Below are 21,854 nucleotides of genomic sequence, written 5' to 3' on the forward strand. Positions count from 1 at the left end.
CAAGAGTCCTCCAGTTGGGAATCCCTATCACAATCACAACAGCACCAACGTTTGAACTTACTGAAACCAGGCATCGGTATTTCACTGGCCTCTTTTCAAAACATCAAGGGGTTAATCAAGCAACACAGCACAAACGTACTCACCCCTTGGCTTCGGTTATTGCAATAGTCGAATCAAAACCCAAAAACAAAAAAAGTGGGAGCTACCCACTAGTACTTAACCAAATGTCTCCTTACGCCAACAGAGGTCTGTTCTAACGTCTCGAGATACCAGTTGTCACCAAGGGACCAAGACAGGGCGGCAGTCAGGGCAGCAGTTGCCAGCAGCCGTTGGAACGGAGAAGCCGCGCGTCAAAAGACCATCGGTCCACTTTCGACATACAGGGGTCGCTGATGTGGGGCGCCTCCTCCGGAATTTTCCTGCGGGGCTCCTCTCGATCCTCGGGCTCAACCACTACCTCTGAAGCCGCCCAATGTTGGGCGCCAATTGAAGAACCGGGCCTGGCGGCGCAGGGCACACCTTAATCTCCGAGTTCACCTGTCTTGTTGCACAGAGACACGGAACACTCTGTTGTCGTAGGAAACCGAATTTATTAGCTGCAGCTAGGCACAGTTGTCCTAGAAGTACACCAAGTATGTTCTCAGGAGACTGCCACTTTACTCCGTGGCTCACAAGCCTTTATAGTGAAAATGCAGTTGTACAAACATATACCCAATGCACGAAGTTAAAGCCAGTCATAAGAGAAAACAAAGTGTTGTGCAACCTCAATGTTCTCTGCTTACATGTTTGTGTGTTATTCGGCCCCTCAAGTTAATCAGTCTGGAATGAAAAGACATGTCTTGTATGCTTCAAAGGAAAGGTTGTAAAATATTAAAACAAGAGTAGAGAATAGCAAAAGGTCGATAGATAAGATACGGCAAGAGAAGAATGCTAAAGGCTTAACAGATAGTTGGTACAAGGATTAGTTAGGCAGGGCGTTGTGTGGGCTTGGTTTCGGACAAGGACGGAGGGGGTCTTGCGACACGTTGCAGTCCAAATGGCAGAGACAATTCGTTCATCGAGCGGCCTGTGTAAAGGCAACACAAAATGGCGGTGAATGTAAGATGGAGTCGAATTTAGAGAACCTCACCTGACCCCAGGCTACCCCCCAAGCCGCACGGCTCCTCCACTGTGACCGCGTCTCTGCCCCCGGCGCCGCAGGTTCGCCCCTGACCTTGGTGTCCCGCTGCTGCTACCTTCACCTTCTTTCTGCTGCTGCCCACACTTGTGACTTGTGCTTTTTTTCTGGACTTCTGCATTTTTCGGTATTTCTCGTAGTTGCTGTTGTGTGACCTCTGTGGTGCCCCCCTCTCCCCGCTTCCCGCCGCTGCTCCCTCATGGCCCGCCCCTTTTCTTTTGTACCCCCTGCCCATTGGCCACCCCGCTCCTGCCTCCCAGCTGCTCCTCCCTCCCACTTCATCTCATATGGAGGCCGCACGGCGGCCGCGCCAAAGGCGTACCAAAGGCAAGCCCGTCTGCGCCCATCCACGCCTGGACCGCGCCCAGCACCAGGACCCCTAGCCCTCGACGATGCCTGCCCACCTGACGGACTTACGGCGCGGCAACCATCCACGCACTCAACGCCGGCTGGAACCCTGCCTGCTACCGAGCCATCCCGAAACGCACCCACGGACCCTTCACCTGCCAAGCCTGCAAATTCACCTGCCTCCAAACCTGCACCGTACCCGCCAAGTCAGCTACCAGCAACAATCACCTCAAGTGCATCCTGCTCAACACCCACTCTGTCCACAGGCACGCCGTCGAACTCTGGGACCTCCTGGACACAACATCACCAGACGTCGCCTTCCTCACAGAAACCTGGATGAACGCCTCCTCAGCCCCGACATCGCCATAGCCATCCCGGATGGCTACAAGATCACCCGGAGGGACTGCGTCAACCAAACCGGAGGAGGCATCACCATCGTCCACAGAAACACCATCCAAATCACGACCAACTCCGACGACAACCTCACCGCCGCCGAGCACCTTCACTTCCAGATACACACCGACCCCAAGACCACCCTCAGGAGCACTCTCATCTACAGACCCCGGGACCACGCACACAATTCAGCGAAGCCATCGCAGACTTCATCAGCCCGCACGCCCTAACCTCCTCAGACTACATCCTCCTAGGCGACCTCAACTTCCACCTGGAGAACAACAATGACACCAACACCGTCGCCCTGCTGGACAACCTCGCCAACCTCGGACTCAAGCAACTGGTGAACACCCCCACCCACTACGCTGACCACTCGCTTGACCCCATCTTCTCCTCCAGCAAGCACATCTCCTTCAGCCACTCCACCGGACTACACTGGACAGATCACAGCTGCGTCCACTTCAACTTCAGGAGAACCACGACCCACCACCACCCGCAACAGGTTCCCTGCAGAAGCTGGCGCAAGATCACCACCGACCAGCTCACCACCTCCCTCAGCCAGAACCCTCCCACCAACACGACGGACCCCAACGAAGCAGCCCGCAACCTCACACAGTGGCTCACCAACTGCGCCGATGACCTCGCACCACTGAAGAACCCTCCCAGCAGACCCGGCAGCAAGAAAGCCTCGTTGTTTACCAACAACCTCAAAAACTCCAAGAAAACCTGCCGCACCCTCAAGAAAGCCTGGCGCCACAACCAGACAACAAAAAACATGACAGCCCTCAAGAACGCCACCCGCAAACACCACCAGCTGATCCGCACCACCAAAAGGACAACATTCAAAGAACGACTGGACAACAACACCCACAACAGCAAGGAACTCTTCAGCATCGTTAAAGAGCTCTCCAACCCCAGCACCTGCAACAACAACATCAAACCATCGCAAGACCTCTGCCAATCACATCGCCCCCCACCACCACCCTATGCACCTGGACATCTGTCAGCACCGAAGACACCACCCGAACGTTGAACACCATCCACTCCGGCTCCCCAACCGACCTCTGGCCACACCACATCTTCAACAAAGCTGACTCCATCATCTTACCCCAACTCCGGGACATCATCAACAGCTCCTTCGCATCTGCCACCTTACCGGAGAGCCGGAAACATGCCGAGCTCAGCGCCCTCCTGAAGAAACCCACCGCGGACCCCACGGACCTCAAGAACTTCCACCCCATCTCGCTCCTCCCGTTTCCGGCCAAAGTCATCGAGAAGACCGTCAACAAACAACTCTCCACCTTCCTCGAGACAAATGGATCCCTCGACCCCTCGCAGTCCGGTTTCCGAGCAAACCACAGCACCGAGACCGCCCTCACGCAGATACCGACGACATCAGGTCCTTGCTCGACAACGGGGAAACAGCTGCCCTCATCCTCCTGGACCTCTCAGCAGCCTTCGACACCGTGTGCCACCGCACCCTAATACAGCGCCTCAGCAACACCGGAATCCAAGGAAAGGCCTTGGAGTGGATCATCTCGTTCCTCGCCGGAAGAACACAGAGAGTCCGTCTCCCCCCGTTCCGATCCGCGGCCACCGAAGTCATCTGCGGCGTACCGCAAGGATCCTCGCTCAGCCCCACCCTCTTCAACGTCTACATGAGACTCCTCGCAGCCATTGCACGCCAACACAACCTAAACATCATCTCCAACGCTGACGACACCCAGCTGATCCTCTCCCTCACCAACGACCCCGCCACCGCCAGAGCCAGCCTCCAGGAAGGAATGAAAGACGTCGTGGAATGGATGAAGCTCAGCCATCTGAAACTGTAATCAGACAAGACGGAAGTCCTCATCCTGGGACCATCCCCCTCTGCCTGGGACGATTCCTGGTGGCCCCCTGCCCTGGGCACCGCCCCCAAGCCAATGGACGATGCACGCAACCTGGGCTTCTTCTTGGACTCCTCCCTCACGATGACCAAGCAAGTCAACGCCGTCTCGTCATCCTGTTTCAACACCCTGCGCATGCTTCGAAAAATCTTCCGGTGGATCCCCACCGAAACCAGGAAGACGGTCACCCAGGCCCTCGTCACCAGCCGACTGGACTACGGGAACACCCTCTACGCTGGAACCACAGCCAAACTCCAGAAAAGACTCCAGCGCATACAGAACGCCTCTGCGCGACCCATCCTGGACATCCCCGTCACAGCCACATCTCTCCCCATCTGAAAGACCTGCACTGGCTCCCCGTCAGCAAGAGGAACACGTTCAGACTCCTCACCCACGCACACAAGGCTCTCCACGACATGGGCCCCAAATACCTCAACAGCCGCCTCACATTCTACACACCCACCCGCCAGCTCCAATCCGCCAGCTTCGCCCTCGCCACTGTCCCACGCATTCGCAAAGCCACCGCCGGAGGAAGATCCTTCTCCTACCTGGCGGCCAATACCTGGAACACCCTCCCCACCCACCTACGGCTGACCCAGGACCATCTCTCCTTCAGGAAACAACTCAAGACCTGGCTCTTCGAGCAGTAGCGACCCCCCCCCTCCCAGCGCCTTGAGACCCTTACGGGTGAGTAGCGCGCTTTACAAATCTGTTGATTGATTGATTGAACAAGCATGCATTATGTGACCAAACAAGGGGGCACGAGATACACTTTGCTATCCCTACAAGCTCACCAAATTTGGGATTGGGCGATTCAACATCAGATCACAGCAGTCCATGTTCCGGGGTTGTCCAACCTTCTAGCGGACTCCCTGAGCAGGTCAGTCTCGTCAAACCACTAGTGGGACCTTCATCAGCCGACGCTGGACCGCATCTTTCAGCTTTGCGGACACCCCAATCTGGATGTATTGGTGACCAACCTGAACCGCAAATGTCCATTCTATGCAAGTTGGCTTCCCCACTCAGAATTGTGCAGAAATGCGTTTTTGATGAACTGGTCAAAAATATATGCTCACGCTTTTCCACTGATTCCCCTAGTCGCAAGGGTACTTTGGAAAATGCAGAAAGAACCCTGCGGCATTCTTCTCATAGCCCCCAGATGGCCTCGCCAGTTCTGGTTTACGGAGCTCCTCCTTTTGTCGGAGTGCAATCCAATTTGGCTGTTCCCAATTTTTACTCTTCTTACTATGAACCATGGCCTGATCTGCCATCCGAATCCAACTGGTGCCTGAGCACTATGAGTTTGCTAATTTGATTATTCCTCCGGACTGCAGGGAGGTCCTCACTAACGCTAGAGCACCCTCCACTATCAAAACCTACAAACTCAAGTGGAAACGGTTCTATCTTTGGTGTGAAGCTTTAAATTCAAATTCTTCAGTTTAACTCTGAGAAGACAGAGATTCTACACTGTGCAGTAGATAGAATCCCTCCTAAACTTCCGCTTGAGTTTTGGCCAACATCCCCTGCTACTCCATTGGCTCCCAGTAGCGTGGTACATAATCTGGGAGTCATGGTTGACAACAAATTGACATTAGAAAACTGTCAACAAAACAGCTGGAAGTGGTTTTACTCTGATCAGAGCATTTCCGAAAATCCTTCCAATGTTCTCTTAACAGAACGGAGCGCTGATAGTTCGGAGCACCATCCTCAGTAAGCTGGACTATTGTGATGCCCTGTTACTAGAATCCCCGCAATATCTGATTGAGAGATTGCAGAGAGTACAGACCATGGTGGCCAAAATGGTACTAGTGCAACCACGCCACTCCTCCACCTCCCGGGCACTCTCAGATTTACACTGGCTGCCAGTCTCGCAGAGGATACGATTTAGGGCACTATGTATAGTATTTAAGGCTCTACATGGTCACTGTCCCAGATCTCTGCAGGAGAAACAGACATGATATGTCCCTCCATGAGCACTGCGCTCCTCATCGGCTAATCTGGTGAGGGTGCCTAGAGTTAGGAAAGTCAAATCAGGAGGTAGGGCCTTCAGTGCGGCAGCGTCCCGCCTTTGGAATACTCTTCCATTTGATACGAGACAAATGGACAACATCCTGCAGTTTAGAAAAAGGTTAAAAACCTGGCTCTACCCTCAAGTATGCTCCTTGGCATCCTGCTAACTCCTTCCAGGCAGGGGACACAGTCTCTCGGCCCTAAGCTAGTCGCCTGTATCACAGCGCCAGGTTACCGGTAGGGTGTCAGTTGCTTACTTAAATAAATAAATGTTCACCCTGTTCACTCTACGCCAATTAGCAAAATCCGGCCTCTCTCACTCTACCCTGAAGGTTTTTCTGGATGCAGTTTCCAGATTCCAGCACAATGGCTCCAATTCTCTTTATTCTTCAAGAATTATTCAACAATTTTTCAAAGGCTTATTTCAGATGTTCCCTCCAATTCGACGCCCGCCTCCTCCTTGGCATCTGAACATTGTGTTGGCATAACTCATGAAGTCCCCATTTGAGCCCATTGGTAGGGCTGATCTTAAATTCATCTCCTGGAAGACATCACTGCTTTTAGCTCTTACTTCAAGTCAGCGAGATACAAGCTTTAACTATCAAACCAACTTTTCTTCAATTCACCAAAGACGCTGTGGTGCTCCGCACTAACCCGGCCTTAATTCCTAAAGTTCCATCTGATTTCCACCTGAATGAGCATGTCATCTTAAAGACTTTTTCCCCTAATACACGGTTGCCACCAGAAAAGACTTTACATTCTCTAGATGTTAAGAGATGTTTGACATTTTATTTGCAAAGAACAACCAGTATCCGTAAAACTGATCAGCTCTTCATAGCCTACGGCAGGATGCATAAAGAACCCCCAGTTGCTAAACAGACTATTGCACGTTGGATATCTAGAGCAATTTCCTTTTGCAATCAGCAAGCAGGCAAGACACTTCAAGCAACAAATTAAAGCGCACTCTACTAGAGCAGTCTCCTCTTCTACTTCTCTCTTTGCTGGTGTGCCTCTTCATCAGATTTGCAGATCTGCGACCAAGCACTACTGTCTGGAAGCTGCCAACAATGCTGACACAGCTGTTGGGCAAGCAGTGCTACGTAATCTTTTTAAGTAAGGTGAGCCTCTGTTTCTTACCTCCTCCTGCACACATTGTATATATTTCTGCTTTTGCAGATGTGCCCATGTTTACTGCTATACTGTAATATACGTATATGTATTCTCTCGTACTCTGTTTACAATGTACTTATGGCTTACTATGCACAGTTCTCAAATTACTGCTATCTACTCTGATTCAAGCATGTGAATCTATGAAAGATACCCCAATACTGGAGAAGAACATACGTTACTTACCTGAAAACTGTGCTTCTCCAGTATTGATATCTTTCATAGATTCACATGTGACTCACCCACCTCCCCTCAGAGGCTCCCCTCATCTCCTTGGCTCTTATGCCACACATGTGCTAAAGAATTGGAGAGCCTGAGCCTCTGAGGAGAAGGTTCCAGAGGGTGCTGTCGCCTGATTGGCTGGAGTTTGGACCATATCTAATGACGTGGACATGACTGTCGCCCTCACTCTATGTGTCGCCCTCACTCTGTCTGTCGCCCTCACTCTGTCTGTCGCCCTCACTCTATCTGTCGCCCTCACTCTATCTGTCGCCCTCACTCTATCTGTCACCGGCTGTCGCCCTCACTCTGTCTGTCGCCGTCTGTCTGTCTGTCGCCCTCACTCTGTCTGTCTGTCGCCCTCACTCTGTCTGTCTGTCTGTCGCCCTCACTCTGTCTGTCTGTCTCCCTCACTCTGTCTGTCACCCTCACTCTGTCTGTCGCCGTCTGTCGCTGTCTGTCTGTCTGTCGCCCTCCCTCTGTCGGTCGCCGTCTGTCTGTCTGTCGCCCTCACTCTGTCTGTCGCCCTCACTCTGTCACCGTCACTCTGTCTGTCTGTCGCCCTCTGTCTGTCTGTCGCCCTCACTCTGTCTGTCTGTCACCCTCACTCTGTCTGTCGCCCTCACTCTGTCTGTCGCCCTCACTCTGTCTGTCTGTCTGTCGCCCTCACTCTGCCTGTCTGTCTGTCGCCCTCACTCTGTCTGTCTGTCGCCCTCACTCTGCCTGTCTGTCGCCCTCACTCTGTCTGTCTGTCTGTCGCCCTCACTCTGTCTGTCGCCCTACCACAGCATCACTCAGGGGCACCACAACATCACTATGTGCTACCACAGCATCACTCAGGGCCACCAAAACATCACTATGTGCTACCACAGCATCACTGAACGCCACAGCATCACTCAGCGCCACCAAAACATCACTATGTGCTACCACAGCATCACTGAACGCCACAGCATCACTCAGCGCCACCAAAACATCACTCAGCGCCACCACAGCATCAATCTGTGCAACAATTCAACAACAACTAGTTCAAATATGTTCTCTCAATGTTTCAAGCTTTATTACAAATGTCACAAAAAGATGTTAATATTTCACTTCTGTTCTTGGATTTTCGTCACAATAAAATACACTGAACATAATCTTCACAAAAGTTATTTACAAAGGTTTAAGCAAATGCCATTATAAATTACAATAACTTTTACTTAAGTATTAATTATTTAAAAAAATTAAAAGCCATTGTTATTTGTAATATCAATAATCTAAGTCACGTAAATACAACACATATTGCATTACAAATGCTATAGGTGTCACATTTGCGAAAGTTAAAACTATTAGCATTGTAAATGACAATGCTATTAATTTTGCTATTTTCAAAACCAACACATAAATAAAAAATGTGTCATTTACAATACAAATAACTCAAACTTTCCTAATGCAAGACCTATTGCATTGCAAATGCTTGTTATAATTACAAGGGTGTGAAAACACCACATAACACCGCATAAGCAACAAGTGCAGATTAAACCACAGGGTTCAAATAAACCCCCACACACACCGTAAGATTAAACCTGTACTAAACACACACGCCGCAAAAACAGGTACATCATAGAAAGACTGATGCACATAATGAAGCGGACCTAGAGATACATGCATAGCACAGATAAGATAAAGGTCTTGATTTATAGTTTGGTGAGCAGGGTACTCCTTCACAAGCGTGGTGGAGTACCCTGTCCAACAAACAGATGGTCTGCCTGTAAATACATTGGACAACCATTCCTTTTTAGGGCTCGCCCCTTTTCTATTCCGCAGGAATAGAAAAAGGGGTGAGCCCTTATGCAGCTAAACCGCTACTTCGCAAAAGGCTCTCTTCAAGCGGCGGATTCGGCGGATTTTCGACAGGTCACGAGAATCACGTGACTCCTAGTGCACGAGCTTGCCCGAGCCTTCCCCCTGCCAGCAGCATTTCTCCTGCACTTTCACGGCCGCCAGGCCACATCAAAGGGTTCCGCTGCCCCGCCCCAAGGCTCGCAAAAGGCTCTCCTCCCTCCCCACATCAAAGGCATTGTTGTAAGTGTATGCATGTTTGGGGCGAATTATCAGCATATGCAGTCCGGCTTTTAAGTCAAAGATTATTTATGCTTCAAGAATGCAAGAGCAATTTCTTTCCTTTTATGTTGAGGGTCAGTGTGCCTAACTGCGTGCTAATACCTGTGTGCAGTGGTGCGTGCCTGGAAACCAAATGGACGCGCCCTTCAGCCGAGCATGGAGATTTTAAATTTCATGTAATTTGCTGCCATGTGCCTACTTTTTATTATACTATTGCTCTGATTAGCCAAGCCAGAAAGTACCAAACATTGGTAAAGGCAGTAGGTCTGGGCTGTATTAGGTCTACTGTTTCTCTTCTGCAATTACTGTACTGGGTGCTGTGTGTTTGCTTCAGTTGTGTGTGTGTAGCTGAGTTGAGAATTCAGGTTGCAGGGACTTGTGTTTGCCTAGAGTGATGCATGGCAACCCAAGCTTTGCTGGCCATTGACTGCCCAAGGCAAAGGACACAAAATCAGGCTGTTAGGCCGGAGGCTTCAAACTCTAGGCCCCACAGTCCCCATCCCTATCTCATCCAGATGGCACGTTGGCATACAGAGGGTTAAGGAGAGTAACAACATTAAAGGCCATCGGAATAAGGAGCATGCTGTGATCCACCTTTGTGTCACTGTGCCAGGGCTATTGCTCTGTGCATTAGTAATAAATTATCAATTTCAGCTTGACCCATACCACAAAGAGCTTTCTGACCCACCTTAACCCACCAGCAAGAGCGGGCCAGGCAGCAGAGGCAGTTAGAGCTCACTGGTGTCTGAACATGACCCAGACCTGTCAGTGCTTTTGGGGGGCTGGGACACATGTGAGAGGGGCCCCCTCAAGCACGCGCATCAAAGGCATCAGCCTCCCTCCTAATTGCACATCAAAGGGCTACTCCCAGCGTGCGCTGCGGCCGTGACTCGCATCTGCTTCCCCAGCTCTGCTCCCCGCCCCCCGCCGTCACTTAATCATGATGGGAATCAGGCTGTGCCCGGCCACCCATCTCGTCTCCCATTCTTGTTGTGTGTGTGTCGCGCACAGTGGTTTGGCGCCAATGCTTGTTTTTTAATCCATATCACGGCCGGACAGTCTATTCAGGCTGTGCGGATTTGTAAGGCCTGCGCCTTCCCTTGAACCGATCCCCTTCAAGGCCACTCCTCGACTCGAAGAGATGGGTTTAAAACACCTCTGCAGACCCCGTCCCTCCACTCTTCTCAAAATGTAAACATATTTTTACCGCTGCGGGGGCCTTTGTTACGCCGCCTTCTCCTGATAGCACGGCAGTGTGCTCGCAGAAAGCAGCAGAAGCCTTAGCGAGTCTTCGACGTCTTCTCTGGGAGCTGAGAGTTTTACACCACGCAGTCTTTGACCATCTGAGGTTGGCATTATGACCCCTCTCCCCCCAGGCTCCTTTTCAGTCAGTTACTCGACGCAGTTTGCTTGTTTTTTAATCCATTTCACGGCCGGACAGTCTATTCAGGCTGTGCGGATTCGTAAGGCCTGCGCCTTCCCTTGAACCGATCCCCTTCAAGGCCACTCCTCGACTCGAAGAGATGGGTTTAAAACACCTCTGCAGACCCCGTCCCTCCACTCTTCAAATTGACTTCACTTTTCACGGCCGCAGGCCGTGACTCGCATAAAAACGCAGTCCAAAGTGCTTCTTTGTAACTTTTGACTTGTTGGCACTAGATATGTGTTTCTTTTTAAAATCTACAGATAATGCTGCAGATGACTGGTTATATGTCATACGTGTCAAAACTACAAGTATGCGGAAAATGCCACAGCTGCAAAATCGTATAATGTCAGTGGCCCTGCACATATGTTAATGATGCTTACATCACATGAGCCTTGCTCCAGGTATGGACGCATCGCTGAAAGCTTACACTGTCCTGGCAGCACAGTAGCCTTATGTCATGGCCAGATATGGAGACGTCACATCACCTTTCTTCAGTGCTTGTTGTTAGGTATGGGGAGATTAAGTGATTTGCCCAGAATCACAGGATGGTCAGCGTCATTGTCGAGACTCGAACTCAGTTCCCCAGCAACATCTAGATGCAATTGGAAATGTGCGCACTATACAATGGCTGTCACATTGATTGAAAAGGCAAAGGTTAATAGTGGCTGGAGACGCTACTCTAGTGGAATTGGCAAAATTATGCACACTGTAATTGAATTAGGGCGCAGAGTGCGCCTGACGGCCGTGCGGCCGTTACAATATACCACTGACACACAATCTGTGCAGTCACACTCCAGCATGCTTAATGGCTGTTGCAAAAAATGAAAAAATCAAGCAAACTGCAACAGGGCAGACATATTCGACAGTGGGGAAACTCGCTTGTATTGCTACAGTGTAAGCTCTTTACGTGCATGTTTGCATTCAAATGAAGTTCTACCACTAATAAAAGTATTGTTATACCGGGAAATTACAATTCTGAACTCCTATTTTATTAAAAATGCTCCTGATTTCAGTAGAGCTCTGCGCACATGAACACTAAGAACTGGCCACAAATATACACCTCCACTTACACCCCAGGGTACTCACTCGCTCCCCTGCCCCCCCACCCCCATCCGCCTCGCACACCACAACAAAGGCTGCTGTTCGTCCGCCCACCCACCCCTCGCGAACTGTCTCTAATTGCCTTCCATGGTTGAGTGCCCTCCATTGTCTCCAAGCTGTAAATCCTATGCTGGCTATCAAAACGTCTCAATCCCCCCACCCCTGTTATACTTTCCAGCCCTCAAAAAGGATTTTGTGGCCAGAACGCAATTTCTACAATGCTCCTCGTGCTGAAGTTATTTGTGCAGCTCAAGGTTAGATTTTCCAGTTAACTGCTATGTGGCACCATTAAACCCTCCAACTCCAACTCCACCCTCCAACTCCACCCTCCAACTCCACCCTCCAGCTCCACCCTCCAATTCCAACTTCCAACTCCACCCTCCAACTCCAAATCCACCCTCCAACTCCAAATCCACACTCCAAATAATACATGTAAGACAGGGGAAAACTAAACATGTACATTTACTAATGATATAGATGTAACATTTGCTAACTTTATAACTATTGGCATTTCTAATAACAAAATTAATACTTTTATATTTTGAAAAACATAAACGAAAATTACATTTTTTTTACATTTTACACACCAAAAGCTCAAACTTTTCTATTGCGAGACCTATTGCATTGCAAATGCTTGTTAGATCAAGCAGTCTGATGTATTTTTCTCTTATTCAGGACCACCAGGGAATACCTGGCAGTCGTGATGAGAATTTGTTTTTAAATGAATCCCACTTCTTGGGAGTAGATTAATCAGGGAGAAAGTTCCAAGGGTGTGAGGGTGATTAGTTATTGGTTTTTAAAAACAAACTCCTTCTTTGGAAGCTTGTTTTTGAAAAACAATAAAGTTGGTGAATGGCCGCCTGAAACATCCCCAAGGGATCCAGAGAATTGTAGATCAACTTCCTATAGATGGTTGAGATTGCTTTTTTGGTCAGGGGATTAGTTAGCAGCTGGTCCTCCAGTAGGGATGCATCAGGCAACTTCCCCCCCTTCCCAGATGTTACCTTGCAGAGCGTGACCCACCTGCAAATGTCAGAACCGTTTCTAGTCGCCTAATTCATACCAACCGGACCATCGAGTTGCACCTCCACCAGCGAATGGTCTGAGATTCCCCCTGCTATGTGCGTAGCGGCCCTAAAGTCATCTTTATGGACAGTCCGGGTGAAAAGATAGTGCAGGCATGCCAGACTACCATGTGCTGCAGACAGGTGCGTCCAGTTCTGATACCCTCTTCCCCTCTAGGGGCATTTAGGAGTATCATGAATATAGTATAGGGTCAGTTCTGTCACTTCAGTCACCCCAATGCGTGTATGCTCTGTCGTAAGTGTCTTACTCTTTCACAGGATGAGTCAGTCTTGTCTGGGTCTCTTTCCTGTTTCCCGACATTTGAATGGCACGCCCGAAGACTCGCGAGAGCAGTGACCCACCAGCAGGCTTTTGTGGAGCGCTTTTGTCTTGGATATAGTGCTGCATTCAGTAGGGCACCCACTCTCTTTTCTTTGCAGTTGCCTGAAGATTAGCAGTCCCAAGGTAGCAGTCACACCTGGCCTGTCTGTAAGTGCAGCCCCTCTGGAGGCCCGACCGTCAGCAATTGAGCCCACACTGTGGCCGGCTGGACCACAGGCATAAGCTCAGACAGGGTGTTCGACACGGGAGTAGTTGTAGTCCCTCATGGGCCTCTGACACAGAATAGTCAGAAATCCAGCAGCTAAAAGCCCAACACAAGCTCTACAGGAAGTCAATAGATTCAGACCCTGTTGTGTTAGGAATTTGACAAGTGAAACCTTGAACGGGCCTGTTGGCAGCACACAATCGTCGTACTGGGCCTCAACAATCATGTTGTCGTTAAGTTTTATTTTCTGCCTTGAACTACTGGGAGAGTCTTGGCGGGGGAGTAGGGGGTCCCTCAGACTAGCTGGTCCTGCTGGATGGCTTTCCGGTTCGCCCTACAGATAACGGAGATGTGTCGGACATTGCTTCTTCCAGGACAACCTTGTCCTCCTGCTCGCTAGTCAAACTCCCTTCCCTTTCTTACCAGACAGGCAAGCTTCTAGGCAGACTTCTAGGTTCTTCAGGACAGGTACACAGCTTCTCCATTAAGTAATTCAGCCTGCAGGTGATGTCCCTTCAATTCAGATAGACTGTCAGGCTGACACCATCCCTGGTGGCACAGCAGGCACCTGCGTACTTTGTAGAGCACATTATTCCTTGGTAACAGAGGACTTTGAACTAGGGTATAAAAGAGGGATAGATGGTCCCACTTGTATACACAACTGGCACGCAGGAGATGCGGTTTACTCTGTCGCACTCTCACATTGCTTCTATGCTACGCACACCAACACCCTAAACACGCACTTGATGTTAGCGCAAAGTCTGGGCACAGGCATAGAAATGGAGCATTACATGGGTGTGTCAGTAGAAAGCCACTCCACTGACCATGATGCAAAGATATCATAAGGCTATTGATCCTTACAACAGGGTGCATTGCCACCACCGCTCTAGCTGTTAAACCCATGACAGTCCTCTGCCTTAAATGAGGGCACACTTGGTGTGACCCTCCAGGTCACAGGACCCGTCCAAGACCTCTCCATAGTCCCTTGTTAGAAGTTGCACAGTACTGGAGTGGCAGAAAAATCTCATGTAATTGTTTTGTGGTAGATTTATCCCAGTAAAGTGCAGTTACTAGTTTGACGCCATGGACAGGGGAGTTGCCACGAGGAACAGATTCTTCTGCCTGTCAAACCACATGCCATTCACTATTTCATAGTGTTTTTCTACTTTTATTTACCACTTGTTTTAAGCAGGTGGTATGTATATGCATGTGGTTGGTTGGGGGGAGATGGGTGAAGCAGGGGAGGGAAGAGGAAAGCATTTTCTAACAGAGGCAAGAATTGTGTGTTTCCCCCAGTTAGTAAAAAAACAGCATACGTCTTGGCTGCTTCTGCTGCACCCAGAGTCTGGTGCGTCATTTCAGTAAAAAATTTCTGTCTGGAAAAAAAGGGTGTCCTATTTTTTCTGCACCCTGTACATCCAGGTGCAGAAAAACCTAACAACTGATAATCAGGTGGAATAAAATGAACACATGAAAGTACGCCTTAATTTCATTGCCCTTGATTCATACTCTGGACCATAGTTGAGGGATAGGTCTAGGCATAGTCCTCGCAATACACAATAGATTTGCGTGCGGCAGAGGACAGAACTCAAAAGTCAGGATATCAGATACAAGTAGGTGGTAACTCAGGGCAGAGGCAAACGCCTGTTGTCCGTGGAGGAGAAATTCCCATCCCAGAAATCTACATTAAAAATTAATTAATAGTATTCTTTTTTAAATATCTGTTTGGTGCCAGTCCATATGACTTTAATGTCTGCCTTTGGGATTCAATGTTACAAGTCCATAGGGTACATGTATCCTCTGTGAGCTTAATAAATTCTACAAATCCTCACTCATCCAAGTACTCTCAGGCTACCATTCTATACTCTGCTCTGTCTGAAGAACAGCTCAACATTTTCAAAATTCTGCAATTCTGCATTGATATGGATTGTAAATTATTTTTGGGAAAATCTACATGTATTAACTATTTAATTTTAATACTATAGGTGATTGAAATTACGCATGAAGAAAGCAAGATTTAGCCCCGGGCAACTGAATGTTAGTGCCATAAGAAGGATTATTCTGAAAAACTGAAGGACATCCAGCATTCTAAGTTTAAACAATTTCCAAAACCTAGGTGTGGCGAGGAAGTGGGAGCTGAGGAAAGTACTATACCTGTAAGTGAAGTCTCAAATTTTGCATTTCATTAACCCAGAGCAAAGTCATATCTGTGCACACAGCATCAGAAATAATGCCAGAAAGACCAATCACAGCATCCTCATCTGAAATATCAGAAAGACAAATTGCCGCAGCATGACAGAATAACGTTCATCTAAAGCATCATCTAATTCCAGAGGGGAAGCAGACACTGCATAAAAGAAAGTTATAACAAAAGGTTTCTTCTGCAGACCATCAAAGAAAATACGCTAAAAGAAGACTCCAAAGCTGACAAGCAAACAATCAAAAGATTGAAAAATCACATTTGTTCAACAACCGTTTTTAACCAGTTACGCAAGTTTAAGACTATCTGCCTCAGGATAGAACACCACGACCCACTCTGCTCACTCTGGCGAAAACCTTAAAAATCCACCACTTTATTGTTTTCATGACCATCTCAGAATGTTTCCTTTTTAATGTATTCTGTTCTGTAATTCTATGTAAATCGCCTCGACATTATCTGCTGTGCAGGAGTGATGTGTAAAAACTGATTAAATGAGCACCGTTGCGCTATAGCTAATGTAAATAAATCCTCGTCTTCAGAACTACAAACCTTAACCTTACACCAAACATAAAAAGGGTAAAAGGAACTGATGTTCTGTGACTGGTGATCCACAATAGTACTGTGCATGTTCTAATGTTCTCGGTTACTGCCATTACATCAGTGCAAAAAGATACTTCTCAGTTTAATAATTAAATATCAGACTAACACCTTATTACTGTATTGCTAAGAACCTATACAAATAGATTTGAGAAAAACTTCAGTGACAAAATAAGTTGCTGCCGGAGAGGCTATAACCAAAAGACTATTATCTGCTAGAAACATTTCGACAGGTGTTACAGGGCTGCTTCCAGACATATTTTGCTCAATTCAAGTGTAAAACACACAATTTCTTTTAGAGATAAATACTGAACATTATCTAAACAAGCCCGATTCTAAAATCGGGTTCACTCTTACCGTGGCATGTAAGGAAGAGAAAATTAAATGTAACTCAATGAATACACCTTATAAAAACATGGGCTGTGAGAACAAATTCAGTGTTCAAACCCACCTCAATCAAAGCAAAATAATCCAAGTTGGGGAAAAAGTTACCTGTGCCAAGAAAGATTCAGCCATAAATCTCATCTTACTGAATTTGAGAGAATGCACACTGGGAAAAACCTCTCTCAGTGCAAAGTATGCCAAAAAAGTTTCAAGCGTAAATCTTATCTCACTGAGCATATGAGAATCCACACTGGGGGAAAAAACTCTCCGTGCAAAGTATGCCAAAAAAGTTTCAGGCGTAAATCTTATCTCGCTGAGCATATGAGAATCCACACTGGGGAAAAACCTTATCAGTGCTCTGAATGCCAGAAAAGGTTTAGTATCAAAGCGAGTCTATATCGACATGCATTAACCCACTCTGCGGAAAACACTTACCAGTGCTTTGAATGCCAAAAAAGTTTCAGCCGTAAATCTTATTTCACTGACCATATGAGAATCCACTCTGGGGAAAAACCTTATCAGTGCTCTGAATGCCAGAAAATGTTTAGTAACAAACAAAGTCTTTCTCGACATGTATTAACCCACTCTGTGGAAAAACCTTACCAGTGCTTGGAATGCCAGAAATGTTTCATTGACAAAAGCCGTCTCACTCATCATAGAAGAACCCACACTGGAGAAAAACCTTTTCAGTGCTCTGAATGCCAGAAATGTTTTATTTACAAAAGCAGACTCACTGAACATACAAGAATCCACTCTGGGGAAACCCCTTATCAGTGCTCTGAATGCCCAAAGCATTTCAAACATAAATCACTTCTAACTGCACATGTGAGAATCCACACTGGGGAAAAACCTTATCAGTGCTCTGAATGCCAGAAATGTTTCAGTTACAAACAAAGACTCATTGAACATACAAGAATCCACACAGGGGAAACACCTTATCAGTGCTCTGAATGCCAGAAATGTTTCAGTGTAAAAAGTAGACTCACACAGCACATAAGAACCCACACTGGGGAAAAACCTTATCGGTGCTCTGAATGCCAGAAACGTTTCAGTGACAAAAGAAGACTTTCTCGACATACATTAGCCCACACTGGGGAAAAACCTTATTCATGCTCTGAATGTCAGAAATGTTTCATAAACAAACTCAGTCTCACTCAGCATATAAGAACCCACACTGGGGAAAAACCTTATCAGTGCTCTGAATGCCCAAAAGATTTCAAACTTAAATCACTTCTAAATGCACATGTGAGATTCCACACTGGGGAAAAACCTTATCAGTGCTCTGAATGTCAGAAATGTTTCATAAACAAACTCAGTCTCACTCAGCATATAAGAACCCACACTGGGGAAAAACCTTATCAGTGCTCTGAATGCCCAAAAGATTTCAAACTTAAATCACTTCTAAATGCACATGTGAGATTCCACACTGGGGAAAAACCTTATCAGTGCTCTGAATGCCACAAATGTTTCAGCGAAAAAATCAGTCTCAATCACCATATAAGAACCCACACTGGGGAAAAACCTTTTAGGTGCTCTGGATGCCAGATATGTTTCAGTCAAAAAAGACGTCTCATTCAGCATATAAGAACCCACACTGGGGAAAAACCTTATAGGTGCTCGGAATGCCAGAAATGTTTCAGTGAAAAAAGACGTCTCATTCAGCATATAAGAACCCACACTGGGGAAAAACCTTATCAGTGCTCCGAATGCCAAAAATGTTTCAGCCAAAAATATTATCTCACTGCACATGTGAGAATCCACACTGGGGAAAAACATTATCAGTGTTCTAAATGTCAGAAAAGATTCAGAGGTAGAGATGGTTACATTCACCATAAGAAAACTCACCATCAAAAATAATTTAGTGCTCCAAATGCCGAAAAAGCATAAATTTTAAATGCAATCTCACACTACATGAGCAGACGCACACAGGGAAAAACATTACCAACGCTGTGAATGACAGAAATTCCTATTTGATAGGCACAGCCTCGCTAACCAGAAGCGACTCAATACTGATGAAAAACCTTACGAGTGCTCTGAATGCCAGAAAAGCTGCAGAGAAAAACGCTATCTTACCATGAGAAACTCAACACTGGAGAGAATCCTTATGCCATAAAAGCTTGTATCCGAAAGACAGTGTTATGCTTCATGAGAGATCCCACTCTGGGGAAAAACCTTATGAGTGCTCGAAATGCAAGCAAAGTTTTGTTAACAAATTACTTCTCACTTGTCATGAGCGAACTCACACGGGAGAAAAAAGCCTTATGTGTGTTCTGAATGTCAGATAAGGTTTAATCACGAATACAATGTCACTTAACATGAGAGAATTCACACTGGACTAAAGCCTTCTACAGGAGGGGAAAGCCAGAAACGTTATACTCAGAAAGGAAATCTCACTAAACATGAGAAATGCATCCAAACCAGGCGAAAAGTAAGGCATATCTTGAGTTGCAGAAAAGCTTCTAACAACCTGACTACATGAGATAGCACATATTGTGGTTTAATCAAGAAACTCTTGCAGGATAACTTAGGCTGCCCGCATGCAACCTCCAAAGAAATTTCAGGCCTCGAAAATGTTTTAATTGCAACAAAATCCACAATTTGAGTATCTAAAAGTTTAAAAAATCTCAAGGTATTTATTTTACACAGAGAAGTGTTAGTACTTGCAAAAATCAACTAAGTACCAAAAAATTCACAATATTAATGTCTTAAATTTTCTCCACCCAAAAGGTTTCTACTCACCCTTGTTTCTTAACATATGACTGAAATCTAGATTTTCATGATAAGATTAAGCCTAGGTGGTGGTCCTCAATGAAGAACTTCGCGAAGTGTCAAAAAACTGCGCCGCACTATGCGGAGTTCTACGAGCAGCGGAGTGCGTTAGGGTCATGCCGTTCGTGGTGATGTTGATCTCCGATTGTTTGACCCGCCCTGTAAAATGTATCGCAAATGGCACCATGTGTAGCGCAAGAGGGTGCAGCTGCTCCTACTTGTGCGGCAGCTTTGTCAATGCGAAGGAAAGTTTCTCAACGCGAGTGGTTGTGACCTGGCACGACCACTCGCATTGAGAAATCCGGCAACGAATCTCGCCAGGAAGTTGATTTTGATCACCAACTAGACCTTGGCGAGCGCGAGCAAGGAAAAATCTCATCAGGAGGTGGATTTTCCTCGCTCCAATACATGACGTTGAAAAACGCGAGCGTGGAAAAAAACCTCGCTACGCTCCACGGTGCAGAGTTTTTAGGAACTCCGGGAGCTCCGTGGAATACGGAAACTCTGCAAGCGGAGTTCACCACCCAGAATTAGATAATATACAACAGCAGGAAAACATAACAAACCAGTTAGTTGCCTTCGGTAACGCTCTTTCTGGTGGATACTCCTTTGCTTACAGATTCCTCACCTTGTGAATATTTCCCACACGCCAGACTGGATCCTCAAACTTTAAAGCAGTCCTGCTGCACGCAGGAGGAGACATCAGGCAGCTCAGTGTCGACGTCATTCTGCTCCAGAAGTGACAAGCGTAGACGCATAAAAGCACTTCCCAGAGCACTGTGAACAACTACAGAGGTCTATGAGTTCATTATCTCACAGGTCTGTATCACATATGCAGGCCCTGGGCAGATATTAATACACCTTTTTTATCATGATTAGAATTCAGATGAGGCCTTTTCATTTCCCAAAATTCTAATTGTATTCTCAGCAGCAAGTGTATATATAAATTGTTGAGTGATGACTGCGCAGTGCTCAAGATGAAAGTGATATGATGATAAAACAGTCCGATCCACATTTTGTACACAAAAGCAGGGCTGTAAATTACCATTGTACAATACAAGTTAAGCAAAGGCGATTCTCAGAAGACATAATCCCTGTATAGTCAATGTTTCGACCGTTCCAGTTAATTACCATGGTCTCATCAGGATGGTAGATCGCCGTCTCTCCCATATGCTTCTCAACTATATTCAATACAACAGAGTAAGGATTCTTCTGTATCTTGGGGCAGCATACCTGGGAGCCAGTGAATCCATTGCTCGCTGTCAAACAAGTTCAAGTCTGACACTTCCTGATGAGACCATCGTCATTGACTGTCTTGTCTGTGAGAAGCTGCACCAGCCCTCCTGTGATGGTGGGCCAGAAGACCTTCATCGCCAAGTGAAATTCTCCCAACTCCAACAGCTTGATGTGGAGTTGGGGCTCTGTCGGTGACGAGGGTTCCCTAATCTCTGTCTCCCATATGACCTTCCCATCCCAGAAGTGATACATCCGTCACCACTGTTAAGTCTGGGTGGAATAGGGAGAGGGGTCTGCCACTGGCATAATCTAATTCACTGGAGAAAATGTTGGATACTGCCTACAATAGGGTGAGTCAGTGTCTGGAAGGACACCAAGAGGTTTTGCAGCTGCACCAGTTGTAGCAGCAGGTCACTCAGTGGCATGATGTCTTGGACGTTGCCTTTGTGTGCCATGGCCATGAAAGAACTGGGAGACCTGTTGGGTTTGTAGCAGGGTCTGTCGCTGGCAGAGTTGAAAAACCCTACTGTAGCCAAAAGGGGATGAGATTTGTGATGAAATTGCGTGGCGGAGGCAGACAGACCCAAGTAATCTGTCTGGGGCCTAGTCCACTTTGTTGCTTAAAAGGCGAGCGCCATCAAATAGCTTGTCCATTAACGATGCTTGGGTATCTTTAGAGAAGCATATAGACCTAATCCAGGCAATGCACCGAAGTTCCACACTCATGTCAATCACCTGACCAAAGCAATTGGTTGTGTCCAAGTCACAACATAGTACAAACTTTGCTGCAACACATCTATCCAGACAGTGTAGCCATGTATTGTTTTGAGGGTAGGTGGCAGTGTGGGGGAAGTAGCTTTAGGACAAGCAGAAAGGGCCAGTGTTTTGTGGGAACAGATGACGGTGCTTTGGGTATAGGAGCTATGGTTTTCAAGGTTATTGTGGTGGAGTTGGTGGCAGTGCTATGGGGTAGGGTGGAATGGAAAAGGACTTGGTTATTCTAACTCCTTTTTATTCTTATGTAGAGTCTTGGAGGGTAGATTCTGCTCGTTCTAGAGCTCTTGAGCTGTCTGGTAACTACAATTTTTGCAGCGTGAATCTTTCTGGATTCACTATGCTGTGCATTATTCCGCGGTCTAGTGGTTGGGTCCGGAATCGTAGTCTTTTCTTTCTTTTTTTTTTTTGTAGCCTAGTTGGGCGTTGACGTCCCACCTTCTGGTGTT

The 21,854-nt window shown here is 47.1% G+C and overlaps 1 protein-coding gene across 1 annotated transcript in view; it reads left to right on the forward strand.

The window, feature by feature from the left end:
* LOC144806346 (uncharacterized) overlaps positions 1-20,826 on the forward strand; it is a 49,255-nt gene extending 28,429 nt beyond the window's left edge. Inside the window, exons 5-6 of the mRNA XM_078672727.1 lie at positions 15,431-18,155; positions 20,595-20,826. Of these exons, the coding sequence (XP_078528853.1) occupies positions 16,786-18,155; positions 20,595-20,826 (1,602 nt within the window). The 5' untranslated portion in view covers positions 15,431-16,785. The remainder of the gene's footprint in view (positions 1-15,430; positions 18,156-20,594) is intronic.
* The last annotated feature ends 1,028 nt before the right edge of the window (positions 20,827-21,854 follow it).

The sequence above is a fragment of the Lissotriton helveticus genome, assembly GCF_964261635.1.
Source record: "Lissotriton helveticus chromosome 1_1 unlocalized genomic scaffold, aLisHel1.1 SUPER_1_unloc_65, whole genome shotgun sequence".
NCBI classification, from domain to species: domain Eukaryota; kingdom Metazoa; phylum Chordata; class Amphibia; order Caudata; family Salamandridae; genus Lissotriton; species Lissotriton helveticus.